Source organism: Eubalaena glacialis, chromosome 6, assembly GCF_028564815.1.
Source record: "Eubalaena glacialis isolate mEubGla1 chromosome 6, mEubGla1.1.hap2.+ XY, whole genome shotgun sequence".
NCBI classification, from domain to species: domain Eukaryota; kingdom Metazoa; phylum Chordata; class Mammalia; order Artiodactyla; family Balaenidae; genus Eubalaena; species Eubalaena glacialis.
In genome coordinates, this window is record NC_083721.1 from 97,470,553 (window position 1) to 97,493,443 (window position 22,891).

The 22,891-nt window shown below is 37.1% G+C and overlaps 1 protein-coding gene across 8 annotated transcripts in view; it reads left to right on the top strand.

The window, feature by feature from the left end:
* The window catches only part of PHC3 (polyhomeotic homolog 3), an 85,069-nt gene that overhangs the window by 42,865 nt on the left and 19,313 nt on the right, over positions 1-22,891 (top strand). For all 8 annotated transcript variants that reach the window (XR_009701348.1, XM_061194482.1, XM_061194486.1 and 5 more), the window contains 3 exons: positions 1,589-1,742; positions 6,746-6,996; positions 17,942-18,101. Coding sequence is in view for 7 of the 8 variants with exons in the window: in XM_061194482.1 (XP_061050465.1) it covers positions 1,589-1,742; positions 6,746-6,996; positions 17,942-18,101 (565 nt within the window). In the remaining variant the exon portion in view is untranslated. The remainder of the gene's footprint in view (positions 1-1,588; positions 1,743-6,745; positions 6,997-17,941; positions 18,102-22,891) is intronic.

Here is a 22,891-nt window from a genome sequence, read left to right on the forward strand (position 1 = left end):
AGCTATCATTGTTGCACTGTACAGTAACGAACGACTGCTTTCACTCCTGAGGATCCAGACATGAGGCAAGGACTCTCTCTTAGTGAAACAGGTTTCCAGATGCAGGGTTGTGAGCAAATAACTTTTAAAAATGTTGCCTACTTAGTAGCTGATTCAAATCACAGCTCTGGATATTATATTTGATATAAAATTATCAGTAACAAAGGGATCTTTTAATTTAAAAAAAAAGGAAAGCTATTTTATTCTTAATAGAGTTGAAAAATTAGGGGTCTTTTTTGTTTGTTTTGGTTTTTAAATTCTATTGCTGTTGTTAGATATGCCTTTGTAGGTAAAACATCATAGTCCTTTTTATCACACATTGTTTATGCTGGTTTCAGAAATATTGATTGTTTTTATATTTAATTTCAAATCAAACTTTTTCAATAGTTTGATTAAAAATATATGCAATATTAGATCATTTAAAAGCTTTTTGTGAATGTTGAAGAAACATTCTTTGTTTTGATACTTATTAGAAATATTAATCAGTTTGGGTAAGTTATCTTAAAAACTCACAACTTTTATAAATGTAAGTAATAAGCTTTTTATTAAGAAGGGCGGTAAATTGCTTTGTGGCTTTGTTTTGAGTGACCTGTCATCTTTCAAAAATAATGGTTAAATAAAAAACGATGACAAATTAAAATACCTGTGTCAGTCTCTACAAGTGGACTTTGAAAATTCAGCCTTAAGTTTAATAAAAAATCAATAATAGGTTAGACGTTTTTAAAGTTCCTTCTCAGAGTACTTTTGAGTCCATGTTTTCTTCTTAAGTATTATCTTTACCATTGGATAACAAGGTAGTTAAAGATGTAACAACCTTCTTCTGTAAGTATGGAACAATATTAAAGAACTAAAAGTAATATGTGAAATGGTTTAGGATGGGGGGTGTGTGTGTGTTATTTCAAGGACAGATGTTTTCTGTTTAACTGATACTAGCTTATAAAAATTCATTAGATTCTTGAGTAGATCAGAAGATTAAACATGTAATCACATACCTTTTTTGTGGGTACTCAGACATTGCTTTTCAAAATTTAATCTTTAATTCACATAAATATAATAAAGAAGAACCTGGGATGTAGTCCTTTAAACAGTGCATTTCCTTATATAATATGTGTCATTTTGGAGATTTACTTAACATGCTTGTGAAAAATATTAGTATCTATTTTGATTTATGACAATGGAAGTTAACCGAAACTATAGTAAGTTCCCCAAATAGTTGTTTGAGTGTATAAAATCAAAACATTTTTAAAAATTAACAAAATTAAAAATATGTACTGACTTGACTATCACCTTTGGGAAACCTTAGTGATTTATAGCCTAGGTACTGATCCACAACTTGCTTTCAGTGAAGTATCATCAAGTATTATGAATCATCAAGGATTATGAAAAACTTCATTTGAATGATTTTAAAGTTTTCCTTTTCAATCTGTCAAATAGTCATTTTGCCTTTTAATTTTTAAAACACTCGGAATTTATTTTGTTAATTAAATTAAGAACACCTTATCAAATGTATTTTAGAAACATTTTTAGGCAGCGTGGTTTGTCGTTGCAGGTTTATCAAGTAGAAGATGTATGTGAAGAAGAAATGCCAGAGGAGTCAGAAGAATGTGTCCGAATGGATAGAACTCCACCACCACCCACATTGTCTCCAGCAGCTATAACTGTGGGGAGAGGAGAAGATTTGACTTCTGAGCATCCTTTGTTAGGTGAGGAAATGCCTGGATTTGGGGAAATTTTCTATTAGAGAAATGTTAGTAACGGAAAAAGTTTTTTTTCACTAGAGGTGGTATTAAACTAATTTTCTGTGTAATTAATTGCAGCAAAACATAGATTAGAATTCAAGACTTTTTTAAAAAAAATTAATTAATTTATGGCGGCATTGGGTCTTCATTGCGGTGCGCGGGCTTCCTCTAGTTGCGGTGAGTGGGGGCTACTCTTCTTTGCGGTGCGCAGGCTTCTCATTGCGGTGGCTTCTCTTGTTGCAGAGCACGGGCTCTAGGCACGCAAGCTTCAGTAGTTGTGGCACTCAGGCTCAGTAGTTGTGGCTCGTGGGCTCTACAGCACAGGCTCAGTAGTTGTGGCGCACAGGCTTAGTTGCTCTGCGGCATGTGGGATCTTCCTGGACCAGGGCTCGAACCCGTGTCCCCTGCATTGGCAGGCGGATTCTTAACCACTGCGCCACCAAGGAAGTCCCAAGATTTTTTGTTTTTTGATGAGGAATAATTAGAACAGTTGTTGAGGAACTACCCAAATCAAAAACGTATTTCAGCCTTTGAATTTTTAGTAGTTTGTACAGATGTGTTTCATATGACCATTCAGATTTATGCGTCAAGCTATTTCTAGCTTAAAAACTAGAGTAAATCGAAGTTCTATCAGAAGATTTCAATTATACTTTCCAAAAATCACAAAGCATTTGAAGTCATATCTGACATTCGTCATAATTGCTTGTGATCCAGACTGAGTAAATGCTTTTAAAAGTGTTCTTTCCCAGACAGTACTTAAATTAAGCCTCACTAATTCTTACTAGGGATGTGGATTAAAAAATTCTTGAGCTTAAGCATTCAAATTCTTATTCACTACTTCAGAACTACTTACGAGTTCAAGTAAATCTTCTCTATACTCCTCCTCATAATATCAAAGTGACTGTGAATCCTAGGTATTTTACTAAAACATTATAATCTATAGCCCGGTGTCTAAGTCCTAAAAAAGATATATTCTATGTTAGGTTTTTTTTGTTGTTGTTTGGGGGTTTTTTTGAGTATTTTATTTAGATCAGGGGTTGGCAAATGATAGCTTACGCTTCAGATCCTTCCTGCTGCATGTTTTTGTATGGCCCATGAGCTAAGTATGGTTTTAAAATTTTTAAATGTTTGAAAAAAAAATCAAAAGAAGAGTAATGTTTCATGTCATGTGAAGATTATGTGAAATTCAAATTTCATTGTCCATGAATAAAGTTCTATGCAACACAGCCACGTTCATTTGTTCAGATATTATCTATGGCTACTTTTGCATTAATGCAGCAAAGATGAGTCATTGCAGAGACCATATGTCCTTTATAGAAAGTTTACTGACCGCTTATCCAGATAATACTAATCTTGGTTCAGGCTTTGTTGTAAGTATTTTGTTCTATTGAATATCTCATGGCCTTCATGATCACTTTCAGTTAAGAAGAACCACTATAACAGGCATGGAAACAGATTGTAATGGGGCACTGACTTTGCTACCAAAGCAGCCCTTGTCCTCTCTTTTCTTCAGCATGCCACATTTCTATCCCTTCTCTTCTTTCTAGCTTTTATCCCTTACTACCAATGTGAATCTCTGGAAAGCATGGAGGGGGAAAAACAATTTTCCTCCAAATTCTTCCCCCTCCTGAAAAATAGAAAACATTTAGTCAATAAAATTATATAAAATATTTAAGACAAGTTCAATATTATTGTCTTTGCTTATTCAAAATAATACCTCAAAAGATAGATTTAAGAAAATCTGTAGTATTAAATCTTTGTAGTTTGTGTACACTGAAAATGGATTTATGTTGCTGCAGATTTCTTGGAGTTTTGATTTAAAGGCAGAAATATGTGTTTAATTGGATACTAACCTTGCATTGTGACTGTGATTTGATTACCTAATAAGCATTACTAATGATACTCAAGAAAATTTAAACATTTTTGAAATATTGAAACTCAAGACTATTTTCACATTATTTCCTCAGGAATGTAGTCTAAGATCCTGGCAGGCATATCCATCCCTCTGGCTAAATTGTCTAAGTACAATGTAGATTTTTGAATCTTCCTTTAATTTACTTCATACTTAACTAGTTTCTGTAGTATATGAGGGGGGAAAAGCAAGCACAGGTTGCTCATCAAATCATGTAATAAACTAACCTATAAAAATAGAGGGACTTGTTTCCACCCAGGATTCAGTCTTCATAAATCTATAAGAATTCTTAAAAAAGCATCCATAAAAAAGAGTAGAAAAAGCTCATATATCTTGCTCAGAAAATGAGACTGTGAATAGGCAGAGTAACCTGTGGCAAAGTCTTATCAGTTAACTTGGGGTTTCTCTCTCACAGTTGTCTTAAATCTAGAGAGTGTAGTAATTGTGTTTTTTTTTTTTTTTAAACTAATTAATTAAATTTTGGCTGCATTGGGTCTTCGTTGCTGCGCGTGGGCTTTCTCTAGTTGTGGCGAGCGGGGGCTGCTCTTTGTTGCGGTGCGCGGGCTTCTCATTGCGGTGGCTTCTCTTGTTGCGGAGCACGGGCTCTAGGCACGTGGTCGTCAGTAATTGTGGCACGTGGGCTCAGTAGTTGTGGCTCACGGGCTCTAGAGTGCAGGCTCACTAGTTGTGGCACACGGGCTTAGTTGCTTGGCGGCATGTGGGATCTTCCCAGATCGGGGATCGAACCCATGTCCCCTGCATTGGCAGGCGGATTCTTAACCACTGCGCCACCAGGGAAGTCCCCAATAATTGTGTTTTTGTTCTGCTATAATATGTCAGTGTTTCTTGTGTTTTTGATTTTAACAGCTGATTATAAACTGGCAAGTCATAGCTATTAACTTTTTTAAGAAGTCAGTAACTTACAGCTTTGTTTTCAACAAAATTTAGATCTATTTGTATGTATGATCCAAAAATTAGTTAGAACATATACTAAGCAGTATTTTCTGAATAAACCACAATATACTTAATGCAGCTTTATATTTCTAAAGTAACAAAGTATTTATAAATCTATAAGGGATATTAAAATTTATCTTATTTTTCAGTTCTCCATAGATTTATATTTTCCTTCCAACAGAAAAATTGCTTTTTAGTCCCTGTTCAGAATTATATCTTTTATCCTTTTCCTCTAGGAGTATATGTGAAAATTGGGTATGTGGGGTAGGATTTTTATGGAGTTCTTCAGTCTGGTAATGCATGTGTACAATTGTGTATTTGTTCCTGGAAATCAGCAAACCAGTATTTCCTGCTGACTTTTTTTTTTTTTTTTTTTGGCTGCGTTGGGTCTTCATTGCTGCGCGGACTTTCTCTAGTTGCGGCGAGTGGGGGCTACTCTTTGTGCTGTGCACGGGCTTCTCATTGCAGTGGCTTCTCTTGTTACGGAGCATGGGCTCTAGGCGGGCAGGCTTCAGTAGTTGTGGAACGCAGGCTCAGTAGTTGTGGCTCACAGGCTCAGTAGTTGTGACGCACATGCTCTGCGGCATGTGGGATCTTCCCGGACCAGGGATCGAACCCGTGTCCCCTGAATTGGCAGGCAGATTCTTAACCACTGTGCCACCAGGGAAGTCCTCTGCTGACTTTCTTTTGTAGTTTTTAATGAGGGATTGTGTGACTTTAAATAGCTTTTCCAGTACAGTTTGTCCTGGTGGATTATTTGGTGGAACTAGGTTAATTTATGTCTGTAATCTTGCTGTGATAAGCTACATAGTGTTATTAATTATGTCAGTTACTATGTCTGAACTGTTAGCTTTTCCATTTCTGACACTACACCGATTATCACTACACTATTTTGTTAGCTGAAATTTTTATTCGATAGGGATTTCTTTTTTTTCTTCTCTACCTAACTGGGCTATATTTTGAGCATTTTTGATAGTGATATCAATCCTTTTCATACTGTTGGTGGAGAGGAGTTACCGTAGCAATGAAAAAAGCATTGTCTCCGGAACCCAGAACCTGACTGCCTGGGTTAGTATCCCAGCTCCACTGCTTATTAGCTGTGTGCCTCTAGGCAAGTTGCTTTATCTTTCTGTGTTTTGGTTTCCACATCTATAAAATGGAGATAATAACAGTACCTACCCATAGGCTAGTTTTGAGGACTAAATGTGTTATAACATGTAAGACATTTATACAGTACGTGGCACAAAAGTGCTCAGTAAGTAGTAGTATTATCTTTACCACATGTTCTTTTTTTGTTATTTTTCTCAGACATCTTGTACTTACTGGTATTCCTAGCTGTCAGCTGTTTCCATCTCTCCACTTTGGTACAGCTTAGTAAAGGTTTATTGCTACCGAATGGGGAGGTAAAGTCTCCATTGTAGGCTGTGGGTCTGTCTTATTGTGGTCCTCAGAGTTTGAAGGGGAGGAATCACAGTGATCCAGACCAACATTTTGCAGTTGCCTGGTATACAGTGTTCCCCCAAATTGACATGTACGGTGTCAATGAAGAGTTGTTAAAGATAACAACAACAACAAAGAACGTTTATGCGTGGATGTGGATTAGCTTGAAATACAGGTAATGCCCTGTATAATTCATTAAAATTTCTACTTATTCTGTGGATTTCATGATTCTTTTTTTCTTAAGCGTGTTTCAGAGTACTTTTATCCCCCCATATCATTTGGAATATATAAACAGAAACATAGGGAATTTAATATCTGTATAGCTTAAAATTTAAAAAAATTTTTTTAGTAATTATTCTTAAATTGACATTCTAAAACATTTTCATGTCTTATGGGACAGTTCTTTGTAACCAAAGTTGGAATGACAACTTTGAGCAAGTCACCCCCTTCCTCTGTAAGTGGGAATAGTAGTATGTATCTCATAAGGTTATTGTGGAGATTAAATGAGATAATAAATATAAAGGTCTTAGAATGTCTTTTTAAAGCACCAGATATTAACTATTATTGTTACTAATATTTATTCTTGAATTTTCTTTCATATTTGCCTGGGCAGAATGCTAAAGATTAAAAAAATGACTTTTTTTTTTTTTTTGTTCCACAGAGCAAGTAGAATTACCTGTTGTGGCATCAGTCAGTGCTTCAGTAATTAAATCTCCATCAGATCCTTCACATGTGTCTGTTCCTCCACCTCCACTCTTACTTCCAGCTGCTACCACAAGGAGTAATAGTACATCTATGCCTAGTAGCATACCCAGTGTAGAAAACAAACCTCCACAGGCTATTGTTAAGCCACAGATCTTGACCCATGTTATTGAAGGCTTTGTGATTCAGGAGGGATTGGAGCCATTTCCTGTAAGTAACAAGCAAATTTGTATTTTTACAATTATTCATGTAGCATTATTTTAAAATGTATAATCTGTTATCTAATAAAAAGCTTGTAATTTTATCTCAAAAGTTGTTAATCTTTTATCTAGAATTTCTTTATATATATCCTTTATATATTACCAGATATACTTCTAGGATTTTATGCTAGCTATTTAAATGTATAAACTAAGACGAAAAATTTCAGGATATAAGGATATCAGTTTTATAATTTTTAGAGAAGGCAATTATATGTTTACTCCAATGAAATAAACTTTCTATTTTTTTTTTTAAGGGGGTTGAAATGATACCTAAAGTGCATTAGTTTCTTTTTAATGGTGTTTCTTGTATAATGTGATACTTTGTGAACTTTAACTTGAATACAGAAAATAATAACTTCCCAGTGATCTAATACTTCTGATGTTACCCAGTTGATGCTTTAAAATTAGCAAATAGATTTTTTCATTATTCTTAAATCTCAGCCTTCAATCAGATTTCAAAAATACTTCAAAATGTTCACCTCAAAATTGAGGTGCTGTATCTGTCACTAAAAGTATTGTGATTTAAGACTAGCTGTACATTACAGCTACACTAGCTACATTACATACTAATATCTAGAGATGAACATTTTCCCTTAGAAAATATACCAAGACAAGTGGCCAAAATCAAAGCCCAAATCAAAGACAAGAAAACAAAATTATGTGTTTTGAAGGACTTTGGACTATCTGATTTTTCAGATTCACAGGTAGTGCATTGTGATTGCACTGTGATAGTTGACTGTCTAATCAGTTGCCTTTGCTTTCAGTTTACTGTGTGTATATTAAGCTTGGATCTAAGAATCTCTGATATATAGTGAGTGGAGGAACGGGTTTTTTTCTCCCTATTCCTCAGTGATTGGATCCTGGCTCTGCCACATATAGACTGTGTAACCTTTGTCAAGTCATTCAGCCTTTTTGAAATTCATTTGTTCATCCAGCAAATGGAGATGATACTTTGCTCTTAGGGTTATTGTGAGGACTAAATGTGCATAAATTGTTCTGTGTAGTGCCTGGCACTTAATGGCCATAGCTATGATTATCAATTATTACTAGTGACAGTTACAACTTCTTTTTTCAGATTACAAAAGCAATATGTATTATTTTTTTAATGGAAAATTTGGAAAATGTAGAGAACAAATAATCCTCAGTAATACCACAGAGTATATTTTAATATATATATTTTTTCATATGATCAAGGTTATTATATATACAGTTCAGCTTCTTTCACTTAGTATATCTTGAGCGTTTATTTTCTCGTTTGATTAGTAGTACTTAGGAAACATTTTGAAAGGTTACATAATATTTCACTTTCTGGACAACTGTAATTTATGTAATCCTTCCATTACAGTTGGCCCCCCATATCCACAGGTTTCACATCAGGGAGTCAACCCAATCATAGATCAAGAATAAAAAAAAAAAAAAATCTACAAAGTTCCAGAAAGCAAAACTTGAATTTGCCATGCACGGGCAACTATTTACTTCGCATTTACATTGTATTCAATATTATAAGTAATCTAGAGATGATTTAAAGTATATGGGATGGGACTTCCCTGGCGGTCCAGTGGTTAAGACTCCGTGCTCCCAATGCATTGGGTTCGATCCCTGGTTGGGGAACTAAGATTCCGTATGCCATGTGGTGTGGCCAAAAAAAAAAAAAAAAGTACATGGGAGAATGTGCATAGGTTATATGCAAATAATACTCCATTTTACATAAGGGACTTGAGCATCTGCAGAATTTGTATCCTCTGGAGTCTTGGAACCAATCTCCTGCAAGTACTGAGGGACAACTATGTTGTTGGACATTCAGGTTTCCATTTTTTTGCTGTTCAGATAGCCCTGAAAGGACTATCTTTGTATGTAAATTATCCACATTTGAAATCCACATTGTAAATAATTTCTTTAGCATAAATTCCTAGAAGTATAGGTATTGGATCACATTACATATGTATTCAACGTATGTATTCATAAGACTCTTGATGTATATTGCCAAATTATTTTCTGGAAGATTATTTAAATTTATTCATATACCAGAAGTGTATACTCTTAGCAGCACTGAATATTACAGTTTTTTCAGCAATGAGTTTTCCATTTTTTCTTTTTTTGATTATAATAGATTGCTGAACTAGGAGTCAGGAGACTTGAGTTCCTGATTCTGCTTTTGTAAAGAAATCACCTGCATACTTTGTTTTGTTTTGTTTTGTTTTTTTTGGATAGGCATTCCTTTATTTTATTTTATTTTTTTAACATCTTTATTGGAGTATAATTGCTTTACGATGGTGTGTTAGCTTCTGCTTTATAACAAAGTGAATCAGCTATACATATACATATATCCCCATATCTCCTCCCTCTTGCATCTCGCTCCCACCCTCCCTATCTCACCCCTCTAGGTGGTCACAGAGCACCAAACTGATCTCCCTGTGCTATGTGGCTGCTTCCCACGAGCTATCTGTTTTACATTTTGTAGTGTATATAAGTCCATGCCACTCTCTCACTTTGTCCCAGCTTACCTTTCCCCCTCTCCGTGTCCTCAAGTCCATTCTCTACATCTGCGTCTTTATTCCTGTCCTGCCCCTAGGTTCTTCAGAACCATTTTTTTTTTTTTAGATTCCATATATATGTGTTAGCATGCGTTATTTTTCTCTTTCTGACTTACTTCACTCTGTATGACAGACTCTAGGTCCATCCACCTCCCTACAAATAACTCAATTTCGTTTCTTTTTATGGCTGAGTAATATTCCATTGTATACATGTGCCACATCTTCTTTATCCATTCGTCTGTCGATGGACACCTAGGTTGCTTCCATGTCCTGGCTATTGTAAATACAGCTGCAGTGAACATGGTGGTACATGACTCTTTTTGAATTATGGTTTTCTCAGGGTATACGCCCAGTAGTGGGATTGCTGGGTCGTATGGTAGTTCTATATTCAGTTTTTTAAGGAACCTCCATACTATTCTCCATAGTGGCTGTATCAGTTTACATTCCCACCAACAGTGCAGGAGGGTTCCCTTTTCTCCACACCCTCTCCAGCATTTATTGTTTGTAGATTTTTTGATGATGGCCATTCTGACCGGTTTGAGGTGATACCTCATTGTAGTTTTGATTTGCATTTCTCTAATGATTAATGATGTTGAGCATTCTTTCATGTGTTTGTTGGCAATCTGTATATCTTCTTTGGAGAAATGTCTATTTAGGTCTTCTGCCCATTTTTGGATTGGGTTGTTTGTTTTTTTGATATTGAGCTGCATGAGCTGCTTATAAATTTTGGAGATTAATCCTTTGTCAGTTGCTTCGTTTGCAAATATTTTCTCCCATTCTGAGGGTTGTCTTTCATCTTGTTTATGGTTTCCTTTGCTGTGCAAAAGCTGTTAAGTTTCATTAGATCCCATTTGTTTATTTTTGTTTTTATTTCCATTTCTCTAGGAGGTGGGTCAAAAAGGATCTTTCTGTCCCTATGTCATAGAATGTTCTGCGTATGTTTTCCTCTAAGGGTTTTATAGTGTCTGACCTTACATTTAGGTCTTTAATCCATTTTGAGTTTATTTTTGTGTATGGTATTAGGGAGTGTTCTAATTTCATTCTTTTACATGTAGCTGTCCAGTTTTCCCAGCGCCACTTATTGAAGAGGCTGTCTTTTCTCCATTGTATATTCTTGCCTCCTTTATCAAAAATAAGGTGACCATATGTGCGTGGGTTTATCTCTGGGCTTTCTATCCTGTTCCATTGATCTATATTTCTGTTTTTGTGCCAATACCATACTGTCTTGATTACTGTAGCTTTGTAGTATAGTCTGAAGTCCAGGTGCCTGATTCCTCCAGCTCCGTTTTTGTTTCTCAAGATTGCTTTGGCTATTCGGGGTCTTTTGTGTTTCCATACAAATTGTGAAATTTTTTGTTCTAGTTCTGGGAAAAATGCCATTGGTACTTTGATAGGGATTGCATTGAATCTGTAGATTGCTTTGGGTAGTAGAGTCATTTTCACATTGTTGATTCTTCCCATCCAAGAACATGGTATATCTCTCTATCTGTTTGTATCATCTTTAATTTCTTTCATCAGTGTCTTATAGTTTTCTGCATACAGGTCTTTTGTCTCCTTAGGTAGGTTTATTCCTGGGTATTTTATTCTTTTTCTTGCAGTGGTAAATGAGAGTGTTTCCTTAATTTCTCTTTCAGATTTTTCATCATTAGTGTATAGGAATGCAAGCGATTTCTGTGCATTAATTTTGTATCCTGCTACTTTACCAAATTCATTGATTAGCTCTAGTAGTTTTCTGGTAGCATCTTTTTCGATTCTCTATGTATAGTATCATGTCATCTGCAAACAGTGACAGCTTTACTTCTTTTCTGATTTGGATTCCTTTTATTTCTTTTTCTTCTCTGATTGCTTTGGCTAAAACTTCCAAAACTATGTTGAATAATAGTGGTTAGAGTGCACAACCTTGTCTTGTTCCTGATCTTAGAGGAAATGGTTTCAGTTTTTCCCCATTGAGAGCAATGTTGGCTGTGGGTTTGTCATATATGGCCTTTATTATGTTGAGGTAAGTTCCCTCTATGCCTACTTTCTGGATGGCTTTTATCATAAACACGTGTTGAATTTTGTAGAAAGCTTTTTCTGCATCTATTGAGATTATCATATGGTTTTTCTCCTTCAATTTGTTAATATGGTTTATCACGTTGATTGATTTGCGTATATTGAAGAATCCTTGCATTCCTGGGATAAACCCCACTTGATCATGGTGTATGATCCTTTTAATGTGCTGTTGGATTCTGTTTGCTAGTATTTTGTTGAGGATTTTTGCATCTGTGTTCATCAGTGATATTGGCCTGCAGTTTTCTTTCTTTGTGACATCTTTGTCTGGTTTTGGTATCAGGGTGATGGTGGCCTCATAGAATGAGTTTGGGAGTGTTCCTCCCTCTGCTATATATTGGAAGAGTTTGAGAAGGATAGGTGTTAGCTCTTCCCTAAATGTTTGTTAGAATTCGCCTGTGAAGCCATCTGGTCCTGGGCTTTTGTTTGTTGGAAGATTTTTAATCACAGTCTCAATTTCAGTGCTTGTGATAGGTCTGTTTATATTTTCTATTTCTTCCTGGTTCAGTGTCGGAAGGTTGTGCTTTTTAAGAATTTGTCCATTTCTTGCAGGTTGTCCATTTTTTTTTTTTTTTTTAAAGATCAAATTTATAGAGAGAATGTTTTGCTTATTTCTTTATTTATGGCTGTGTTGGGTCTTCGTTTCTGTGCGAGGGCTTTCTCCAGTTGTGGCAAGTGGGGGCCACTCTTCATCGCAGTGCGCGGGCCTCTCACTATTGCGGCCTCTCTTGTTGCGGAGCACAGGCTCCAGACGCGCAGGCTCAGTAATTGTGGCTCACGGGCCCAGCTGCTCCGCGGCATGTGGGATCCTCCGGGACCAGGGCTCGAACCCATGTCCCCTGCACTGGCAGGCGGACTCCCAACCACTACGCCACCAGGGAAGCCCCGGTTGTCCATTTTCTTGGCATATAGTTGTTTGTAGTAATCTCTCATGATCCTTCGTATTTCTGCAGTATCAGTTGTTACTTCTCCTTTTTCATTTCATTTCAATTATATTGATTTGAGTCTTCTCCCTTTTTTTCTTGAGTCTGGCTAATGGTTTATCAGTTTCGTTTATCTTCTCAAGAACCAGCTTTTAGTTTTATTGACCTTTGCTATTGTTTCCTTCATTTCTTTTTCATTTATTTCTGATCTGATCTTTATGATTTTTTTCCTTCATTTTTTTTTTTTTTATTTAATTTATGGCTGTGTTGGGTCTTCGTTTCTCTGTGAGGGCTTTCTCTAGTTGTGGCAAGTGGGGGCCACTCTTCATCGCGGTGCGCGGGCCTCTCACTATCGCGGCCTCTCTTGTTGTGGAGCACAGGCTCCAGACGTGCAGGCCCAGTAATTGTGGCTCACGGGCCCAGTTGCTCCATGGCATGTGGGATCTTCCCAGACCAGGGCTCGAACCCATGTCCCCTGCATTGGCAGGCAGATTCTCAACCACTGCACCACCAGGGAAGCCCCCTTTCCTTGTGTTAACTTTGGGGTTTGTTTGTTCTTCTTTCTCTAGTTCCTTTAGGTGTAAGGTTAGATTGTTTATTTGAGATTTTTCTTGTTTCTTGAGGTAGGATTGTATTGCTATAAACTTCCCTCTTAGAACTGCTTTTGCTGCATCCCACAGGTTTTGGGTCGTCGTGTTTTCATTGTCATTTGTTTCTAGGTATTTTTTGATTTCCACTTTGATTTCTTCAATGGTCTCTTGGTTATTTAGTAGTGTATGGTTTAGCCTCCATGTGTTTGTATTTTTTACAGATTTTTTCCTGTAATTGACATTGAGTCTCATAGCGTTGTGGTCAGAAAAGATACTTGGTATGATTTCAATTTTCTTAAATTTACCAAGGCTTGGTTTGTGACCCAGGATATGATCTATCCTGGAGAATGTTCCATGAACACTTGAGAAGAAAGTGTATTCTGTTGTTTTTGGATGGAATGTCCTATAAATATCAATTAAGTCCATCTTGTTTAATGTATCATTTAAAGCTTGTGTTTCCTTACATTCATTTTCATTTTGGATGATCTGTCCATTGGTGAAAGTGGAATGTTAAAGTCCCCTACTATGATTGTGTTACTGTCGATTTCCCCTTTTATGGCTGTTAGCATTTGCCTTCTGTATTGAGGTGCTCCTATGTTGGGTGCATAAATATTTACAGTTGTTATATCTTCTTCTTGTATTGATCCCTTGATCATTATGTAGTGTCCTTCTTTGTCTCTTGTAATAGTCTTTATTTTAACGTCTGTTTTATCTGATATGAGAATTGCTACTCCAGCTTTCTTTTGATTTCCATTTGCATGGAATATCTTTTTCCATCCCCTCACTTTCAGTCTGTATGTGTCCCTAGGTTTGATGTGGCTCTCTTGTAGACAGCATATATATGGGTCTTGTTTTTGTATCCATTCAGCCAGTCTATGTCTTTTGGTTGGAGCATTTAATCCATTTACATTTAAGGCAGTTATCGATATGTATGTTCCTATTACCATTTTCTTAATTGTTTTGGGTTTGTTATCGTAGGTCTTTTCCTTGTCTTGTGTTTCCTGCTGAATTCTCTTAGCTTTTGCTTGTCTGTAAAGGTTTTAATTTCTCCGTCGAATCTGAATGAGATCCTTGCTGGATAGAGTAATCTTGGTTGTAGGTTTTTCCCTTTCGTCGCTTTAAATATGTCCTGCCACTCCCTTCTGGCTTGCAGAGTTTCTGCTGAAAGATCAGCTGTTAACCTGATGGGGATTCCCTTGTGTGTTATTTGTTGTTTTTCCTTTGCTGCTTTTAATATTTTTTCTTTGTATTTAATTTTTGATAGTTTGATTAATATGTGTCTTGGCGTGTTTCTCCTTAGATTTATCCTGTATGGGACTCTCTGCACTTCCTGGACTTGATTGACTATTTCCTTTCCCATATTAGGGAAGTTTTCAACTATAATCTCATAAAATATTTTCTCAGTCCCTTTCTTTTTCTCTTCTTCTTCTGGGCCCCCCTATAATTCGAATGTTGATGCATTTAATGGTGTCCCAGAGGTCTCTAAGACTGTCCTCAATTCTTTTCATTCTTTTTTCTTTATTCTGCTCTGCAGTAGTTATTTCCGCTGTTTTATCTTCCAGGTCACTTATCCGTTCTTCTGCCTCAGTTATTCTGCCATTGATTCCTTCTAGAGAATTTTTAATTTCATTTATTGTGTTGTTCATCATTGTTTGTTTGCTCTTTAGTTCTTCTAGGTCCTTTTCAAACGTTTCTTGTATTTTCTCCATTCTATTTCCAAGATTTTGGATCATCTTTACTATCATTACTCTGAATTCTTTTTCAGGTAGACTGCCTATCTCCTCTTCATTTTTTTGGTCTGTTGGGTTTTTACCTTGCTCCTTCATCTGCTGTGTGTTTCTCTGTCTTCTCATTTTGCTTAACTTACTGTGTTTGGGGTCTCCTTTTCACAGACTCCGTGTTCATAGTTCCTGTTGTTTTTGGTGTCTGCCCTCAGTGGCTATGGTTGGTTTAGTGGGTTGTGTAGGCTTCCTGTTGGAGAGGACTGGTGCCTGTGTTCTGGTGGATAAGGCTGGAGATTGTCTTTCTGGTCGGCAGGACTGCATCCGGTGATGTGTTTTAGGGTGTCTGTGACCTTACTATGATTTTAGGCAGCCTCTCTGCTAATGGGTGGGGTTGTGTTCCTATCTTGGTAGTTGTTTGGCATAGGGTGTCCAGCACTGTAGCTTGCTGGTCGTTGAGTTGAGCTGCGTCTTAGCGTTGAGATGGAGATCTCTGGGAGAGCTTTCGCTGTGTGATATTACGTGGAGCCGGGAGGTCTCTGGTGGACCAATGTCCTGAACTCAGCTCTCCCACCTCAGAGGCACAGGCCTGACCCCCAGCCAGAGCACCAGGACCCTGTCAGCCACATGGCTCAGGAGAAAAGGGAGAAAAAAAGAAAGAAAGAAAGAAAAAATAAATGAAATAAAATAAACTTATTAAAATAAAAAAATTTAAAAATTATTAAAAATAAAAAATATTAAAAAGTAATAGAAAGAAAGAAGAGAGCTACAAAACCAAAAAACAAATCCACCAATGATAACAAGCACTAAAAACTATACTAAAGAAAAAAAAAAAGAAAGCAAATAATGGACAGACAGAGCTCTAGGACAAATGTTAAAAGCAAAGCTATACAGACAAAATCACACAAAGAAGCATACACATACACACTCCCAAAAAGAGAAGGAAAAAAATACATATATCTATATGTATTCAAAAAAAAGGAAGCGAGCAGCCAAATCAATAAACAAATCTACCAATGATAATAAACTCTGAATACTAAACTAAGATAAACATAAAACCAGAAACAAATTAGATGCAGAAAGCAAACCCCAAGTCTACAGCTGCTCCCAAAGTCCACCGCCTCAATTTTGGAATGATTCGTTGTCTATTCAGGTATTCCACAGTTGCAGGTACATCAAGTTGATTGTGGAGATTTTATCCGCTGCTCCTGAGGCTGCTGGGAGAGATTTCCCTTTCTCTTCTTTGTTCGCACACCTCCTGGGGTTCAGCTTTGGATTTGGCCCTGCCTCTGCATGTAGGTTACCTGAGGGCGTCTATTCCTACTCAGACAGGACGGGGTTAAAGGAGCAGCTGATTTGGGGGCTCTGGCTCACTCAGGCCTGGGGGAGGGAGGGGTACGGAATGCGGGGAGAGCCTGCGGGCAGCAGAGGCCGGCGTGACGTTGCACCAGCCTGAGGTGCACCATGCATTTTCCCGGGGAAGTTGACCCTGGATCACAGGACCCTGGCAGTGGCGGGCTGCACAGGCTCCCGGGAGGGGAGGTGTGGATAGTGACCTGTGCTTGCACACAGGCTTCTTGGTGGCTGCAGCAGCAGCCTTAGTGTGTCATGCCCGTCTCTGGTGTCCACACTGATAGCTGCGGCTCGGGCCTGTCTCTGGAGCTCATTTAGGTGGTGCTCTGAATCCCCTCTCCTCGTGCACCCCGAAACAATGGTCTCTTGCCTCTTAGGCACGTCTAGAGTTTTTCCTGGACTCCCTCCCGGCTAGCTGTGGTGCACTAACTCCCTTCAGGCTGTGTTCACGCAGCCAATCCCAGTCCTCTCCCTGGGATCTGACCTCCGAAGCCCAAGCCTCAGCTCCCAGCCCCTACCCGCCCCGGTGGGTGAGCAGACAAACCTCTTGGGCTGGTGAGTGCTGCTCGGCAGCAATCCTCTGTGCGGGAACCTCTCCGCTTTGCCCTTTGCCCCTATTTCTGTGTTAGTGTGTGGAAACTTTTCCTCCTTCACAGCTCCCTCCCGGAGGTGCAGGTCCTGTTCCTCTTCTTTTGTCTTTGTTTTTCTTTTTTTCTTTTACCCTACCCAGGTACGTGGGGAGTTTCTTGCCTTTTGGGAAATCTGAGGTCTTCTGCCAACGTTCAGTAGGTGTTCTGTAGGAGTTGTTCCACATGTAGATGTATTTCTGATGTATTTGTGGGGAGGAAGGTGATCTCCACATCTTACTCCTCCGCGATCTTGAAGGTCTCCTCCTCCACCTGCATACTTTGAATGTTAATTCCCTATCTTTATTTTTTTTTATGTATGTGTGTATTTATTTATTGATTTTTGGTTGCGTTGGATGTTCATTGCTGCGCGCGGGCTTTCTCTGGTTGCAGCGAGCTGGGGCTACTCTTCTTTGTGGTGCGTGGGCTTCTCATTGCGGTGGCTTCTCTTGTTGCGGAGCCCAGGCTCTCGGTGCACAGGCTTCAGTAGTTGTGGCACATGGGCTCAGTAGTTGTGGCTTGCGGGCTCTAGAGCGCAGGCTCTGTAGTTGAGGTATGTGGGCTTAGTTGCTCTGCGGCATGTGGGATCTTCCTGGACCAGGGCTTGAACCCATGTCCCCTGCATTGGCAGGCAGATTCTTAACCACTGTGCCACTAGGGAAGTCCACTTCCCTTATCTTTAAAATGCATATGATAATGATCTATCCTGAGGAGATAATCCTACAAATAAAAAGCTTTGTGCATGAAAAATAAATCTTAAAGGTTATTGCAGGAAAAAAATATATTAAAGGTACTGGTTCATCAAAATTTATTGCCGATTTTTTAAAAAACTTTTTAGCCTACCTGCCTAAACTAGGACCCTTGGTTCCATTTGACTGAGACTTTGAAGCATCCATACTGCTCATGAACTGCAGTATAAAGCATTTATGTTCAGGTTGTCTAACCTTTTCTCAAGGAATAAAGCCCTTAATGAATGGATCTGATCAGTCGTACAAGTAAATTATCACAGGTACCATTCGTTTCAAGAGATTTTTAAACTAAGTTGTTTCTGAAAATCTTTTAAAAGATTACTTTATTTTGTTCTGTCTGTCTTTTAAAGGTGAGTCGTTCATCTCTGCTGATTGAACAGCCTGTGAAAAAAAGGCCTATTTTGGATAATCAGGTGATAAATTCTGTGTGTGTTCAGCCAGAGCTACAGAATAATGCAAAGCATGCAGACAATTCATCTGACACAGAGATGGAAGACATGATTGCTGAAGGTTTGTGGATTTTTCTTTAAGATACCCTTTAACTTTGACTTTTATTGTTTGAAACAAGACATGGGTATTTATTCCACACAGATTTTCACTTGGAAGTATTTACTTTTTTTCTCATATAATGCATTATTTGACTAAAATAGTGGGAACGCTAATCAGACTCTTAATGGTCATATACTTAAAATAGCAAGATTGATGTTAATTTGTATACTATCAGTTTGACATTTGAAGGAGTGTGGTTGGGAAAAGTTCCATTATATATGAAACTAATTCAGAATTCTAGGATCAAAACAACCAATTCTCTTTCTTAAGCAGACTTAAGTAAATGACTATTTTGCTTAAAAATTTAGAGCTTCTGGGTTGTTTGGTTTTAGACTTTATGTATTCAGATGTTTGATATCAGGTGGGTATTACAGTTGTGTTAAGGACGTAGTCTTCAATCAAAAGGCGATTAAATTTGTTCATAGAGGAAAATATCACTAAATCTCAGTGTCAAAGAATTTTTTTTATAGACCTTATTCTAATAGTGAATATTCCATAAAAGTCAAAGTGGTAATGCAAAGTGACTTTAGGAAAACAAACACAAATAAATGCAAAAATGATATATTTTACTTTTTATTGATTCTGATCATGGCTCTGCAGTTGGTACCGTTCAGTTTAATTAAATAGCATTTAATATAGTCAGAACTCTATAATAGTGAATTAATTAACATCTGTGTCTAAGTAATTATCCTCAATATATTAATATATTTCATCTAAAATTAATTTATTCATTTTGTAAATATTTATTTAGCATATATTATGTGCCTGTACTTTGCTAAAATTAAGTAAAATAGCATGCTGGTAAGCAAAACAGATACTGACTTGGCTCGCAGTTTTCCTAATTCTTAAGAGGAAGGCACCTCTGTCATTGTGGTAATTTATGAACTGTTGCAATGTATTTATCACTGTTTTACTTCTTATTTGAATAGCAAAGAGTGTGATAGTAGTATAAAATTTTTTTACTGCTAACTTACGTTGAGTTCAATTTGATTTTTTTTTAATTTAAAAGAATGTTAAACATGAAAATTTTCAAACATACATACAATTAGAGAGAACTGTATAATGAATCCCAACTCACCCAGACGCAACATTACCCAATTTTAAACATTATTTTGCCACACCAGCTTCATCCATCCCTTTTGATTTTTCTCCCTACATTCCCCCCTTCTCTCTTTCTCTGTTGCTTTTTCTCTTTCCCTTTTCTCCCTTTATTCCTCTGTTTAAAAAAAGATCATGGTTCTTATTGTATTTTGCTAGTACATGCTTCAGTGTGCATCTATGAAAAGTGTACATTTTAATGCTGTGTCACACAAAACAACATTAATAACTCTTTGGTGTCATCTAGTACCTGGTCCATATTCAGATTTCCTCAATTGTATAATTGCTTAAATTGTATAAATGTTCTTTTATAGTTATTTTGTTCAAATCAGGATCCAAACAGTGTCTACATTTTGCCTTTTCTTGTTATGAATTTAATTTCATTTAATTCCTAAATACTTGCTTTTAGTTATGCATACTATTTATCTGAGAAAATTTTTCATTTGAGATAAAGAGTAGTAAAGATGAATGTGCAGGGTTTTTTTTTTTCTTGTCTATATAAGAATAAGAAGTGTATAAACAAAAGTTTTCTAGGCTAATAAGCATATGTAATGTGCTCTCTTGTGTGCACATATTGGAGAAAAATGGAAAACTGCTTAGGAAGCTTCACAGCATATTTTGTGATGCTCATGGTTTATAATATAATACAATTAAAACATATGCTGGACTATGCTAGAACCTAGAGGAGCTTTTGATCTAGTAGGAAGTAGCAATCTCCACAACAGAAAGATAACTAAGGAGCAACATATGGTAGGTATTAAATGAATTATTATAGACAGTAAGAACTTGGCACGTTAAAACTGGGTGAGATTATTGCCAGTTTGGTGAGTTTTCTGTAGAGATGGGATTTGACCTGGGTCTTGGCTGGTAAAGCATAGATTTAAGATAACAGGAATAACCTTTCAGGTTAGCATACCATGAATAAATGCACAAAAGATGTGCAAGTGCTAGGTAACTTCAGGAGGGGGCAGTGAAGAGTAGACAGTTGGGTTAGAGAAGTAGTGGGTAGTAAGGAAGTCAGATTCTAGCATACTTTGATATTCGACTGTGGAGTTAGGAGTTATCTTGCTGTCAAGAGGATGGTTACTGAAGATTTTTTAAGCAGGTGACACGAAAAAGAGTGTTTTTGGAAACTCTGCTGGTCACATGTAGGAGCAGTGTAGAGGTTTGGTATGTAATTGATACCTGTAGTCATGGTGGGAAGAGGAAGACAAGGCAAAGGGTGGTTTTAAAGGACAAGATACCAGAGTAAGGAAAAGGGAGATTAAAGATGATTAATCTACGCAATGAATAATAAATAAGCCGTAGAGATCTAATGCATGGTATAATGAGTATAGACAACAATATTGTACTATAATCATCAACCTTGCTAAGAGACTTAAACTTAATTATCCCAGTGACTAAAATGAAAGGATAAAAATGTAATGTGATAGAAGTGCTCAGTATTGCTACAAAGGCAGTCATAATATATAAATGTATCAAGTTAATGAATTTTACACCTTAAATTTACACACTGTTTTATGTTAACTATATTCAGTTAAAAAAAAAAAAGAAAGATTAATCTATTTCATAGTGGAGATATATTTACTGAAAATGTGTCAAATTTTAAAACACTTCATAATTTCCCAAGGTAGTTTTATAAAGTGTTTCTGTTACTGTATACTTCGGTGTTTATGGGAAGTATTACAGGGTGAAATGGTGAGGTCACTTATTTAGTGGCTTTGGTTGTAGTAGTATATACAGTTTAATTCAGTATGAAAAACAATGTAAGGATTATTCTTTTTTTAAAGGATAAACTATGTCTCTATTTGGACTGGTTCTATAACCAGAATCTCCAACCAAAATGTGATTTACCAGAATATCTTATGTCTTCCCTGGTAACTCATCACACTGATCATGGTTTCTATCTCATCGCCTCTCTTTGCTGCTGATCGTCACATGATCTCAAGTCTTCAGGGAAATTGAAAAGTAACTCCTCCTTGCACAAAAAAATTGGGAATCTCTATTAGTTAGGATATGTGTTTGGCCACTCCATTACAGACCCAGAATAATATCTGATGAAATAAAGTTTCATTTTCTCTGACATAGTCTAAAGGTGAGCAGTGCAGGGCCCCATGGTGTTGGGCACCTAAGCTCTCGGCGGCTCTGCCATCCCTAGGATGCTGCTCACATTTCCAAGGTAGCTGATCTTCATGATCACGTTCTAACTGTAAGATGGGAGAAAGGGCACCACCTGGAATTTGGTCAGAAATTGGCCACACATGGGGCAGAAACTGTACTTTTTATTCTCAGTGGCCATATTCCTAGCTAAAAATTAGGATTTTGTTACTGTGGGAGAAAAGTGAAGAATGGATATGAGGGAATTGCCAGCCGTCTCTGCCATAGAATCCCATCTTTATTAGCTAAAGCAATAGTTTTTTAAACTTATTTGGCTCTGTAATTTTTTATTTACAAATGTGAAAAAGTAGCCTTGGTAACATTACCAGGTTTGTTGAAATTTTGACCAAATATTAGAACTGGACTTTTTTGAATCTGTTAATATTCCTCTCTTCTTTATGAGAAATAAAACTGATGTTCTATTTTTGTCAGGTTGTTAACCCTTAGACCATACCTGTTTGGGATCTCCCCTCTCTCACCAGCAAAAACATTTCCTTCTCCTTCATAAGGTATTCTAACCTATTATCAAGTGTTGCATATTATTATGTTAATTAATACAAACTTTTGAAATAAAGCTTTCAGTATAGTCGAAACAGAACAAGTTGACAGATGGGCTCTTTGGGGCTGGATTGGTGGCAGTGGTGGTCGAATGAGAGGTTCTGTCTACAGTGCAGGCTTTTCAAGGTCAGATTTGGTTACAAGCGTGACAGCGTAAAAACAGTACTCCTGGAAGTATGACACTAGGTCCCAGGGATGTGTTGAGGGGCACAACCGTGTGAAAGCCTTCATTGGAAGGAGCAGTTTTTACTTCACTTGCTTTGAGACTCTTTGTTCCTCATTGCTACTAAATAGATGAGTTTTGTTTATTAAGACAGTCTTGAGAATTTCCTTGAGATGATCACTTGCTAGTTTATGATTTGATTGGTCATGACAGTGTATTTGGATGTCCCTTGGAACTTCAAATATTTCACAGTGTGTTTTTTAGTTCTTGCTGCCTTCACTTAATTTAGCACTTTGCTGTTTGCTTCTCCAGTAACACTGGGATAATGTGATGCTTGAATGTACTGAGTACATGTCATCCATGTCTACATTTCAGAGTCCCTTTCTTCATCTTAACAAGTCTTGCTTAAATAAATAACATAGAAAAGCACATATGGAGCTCATAGCTAAAGGCTTTAGTTAGTGGAGTTCTTTTTTTGTATATTTTATATGACTCGGCATAGGAATTATGATGATGCATGAAAATGGCAAAATATGGTGGATTTAAGAATTTAACAGTTTTCATTGAAGTATTTCTTAAGCACTTATTACAGGTCTTAGTACTCTTAGTTCTTATGTGGAAAATAGGAAATGGAACTGTCACTTTTTTATGCCTGCTACCTATTGGGCATTCATGTAATCTTCACTGCAATTGTTTGGGAAAGGTATTTTAAACTCCATTTTACAGATGAGAAAACTGTGGGTCCTGAAGATTAAGTTGCTTACTTACAGGTGAC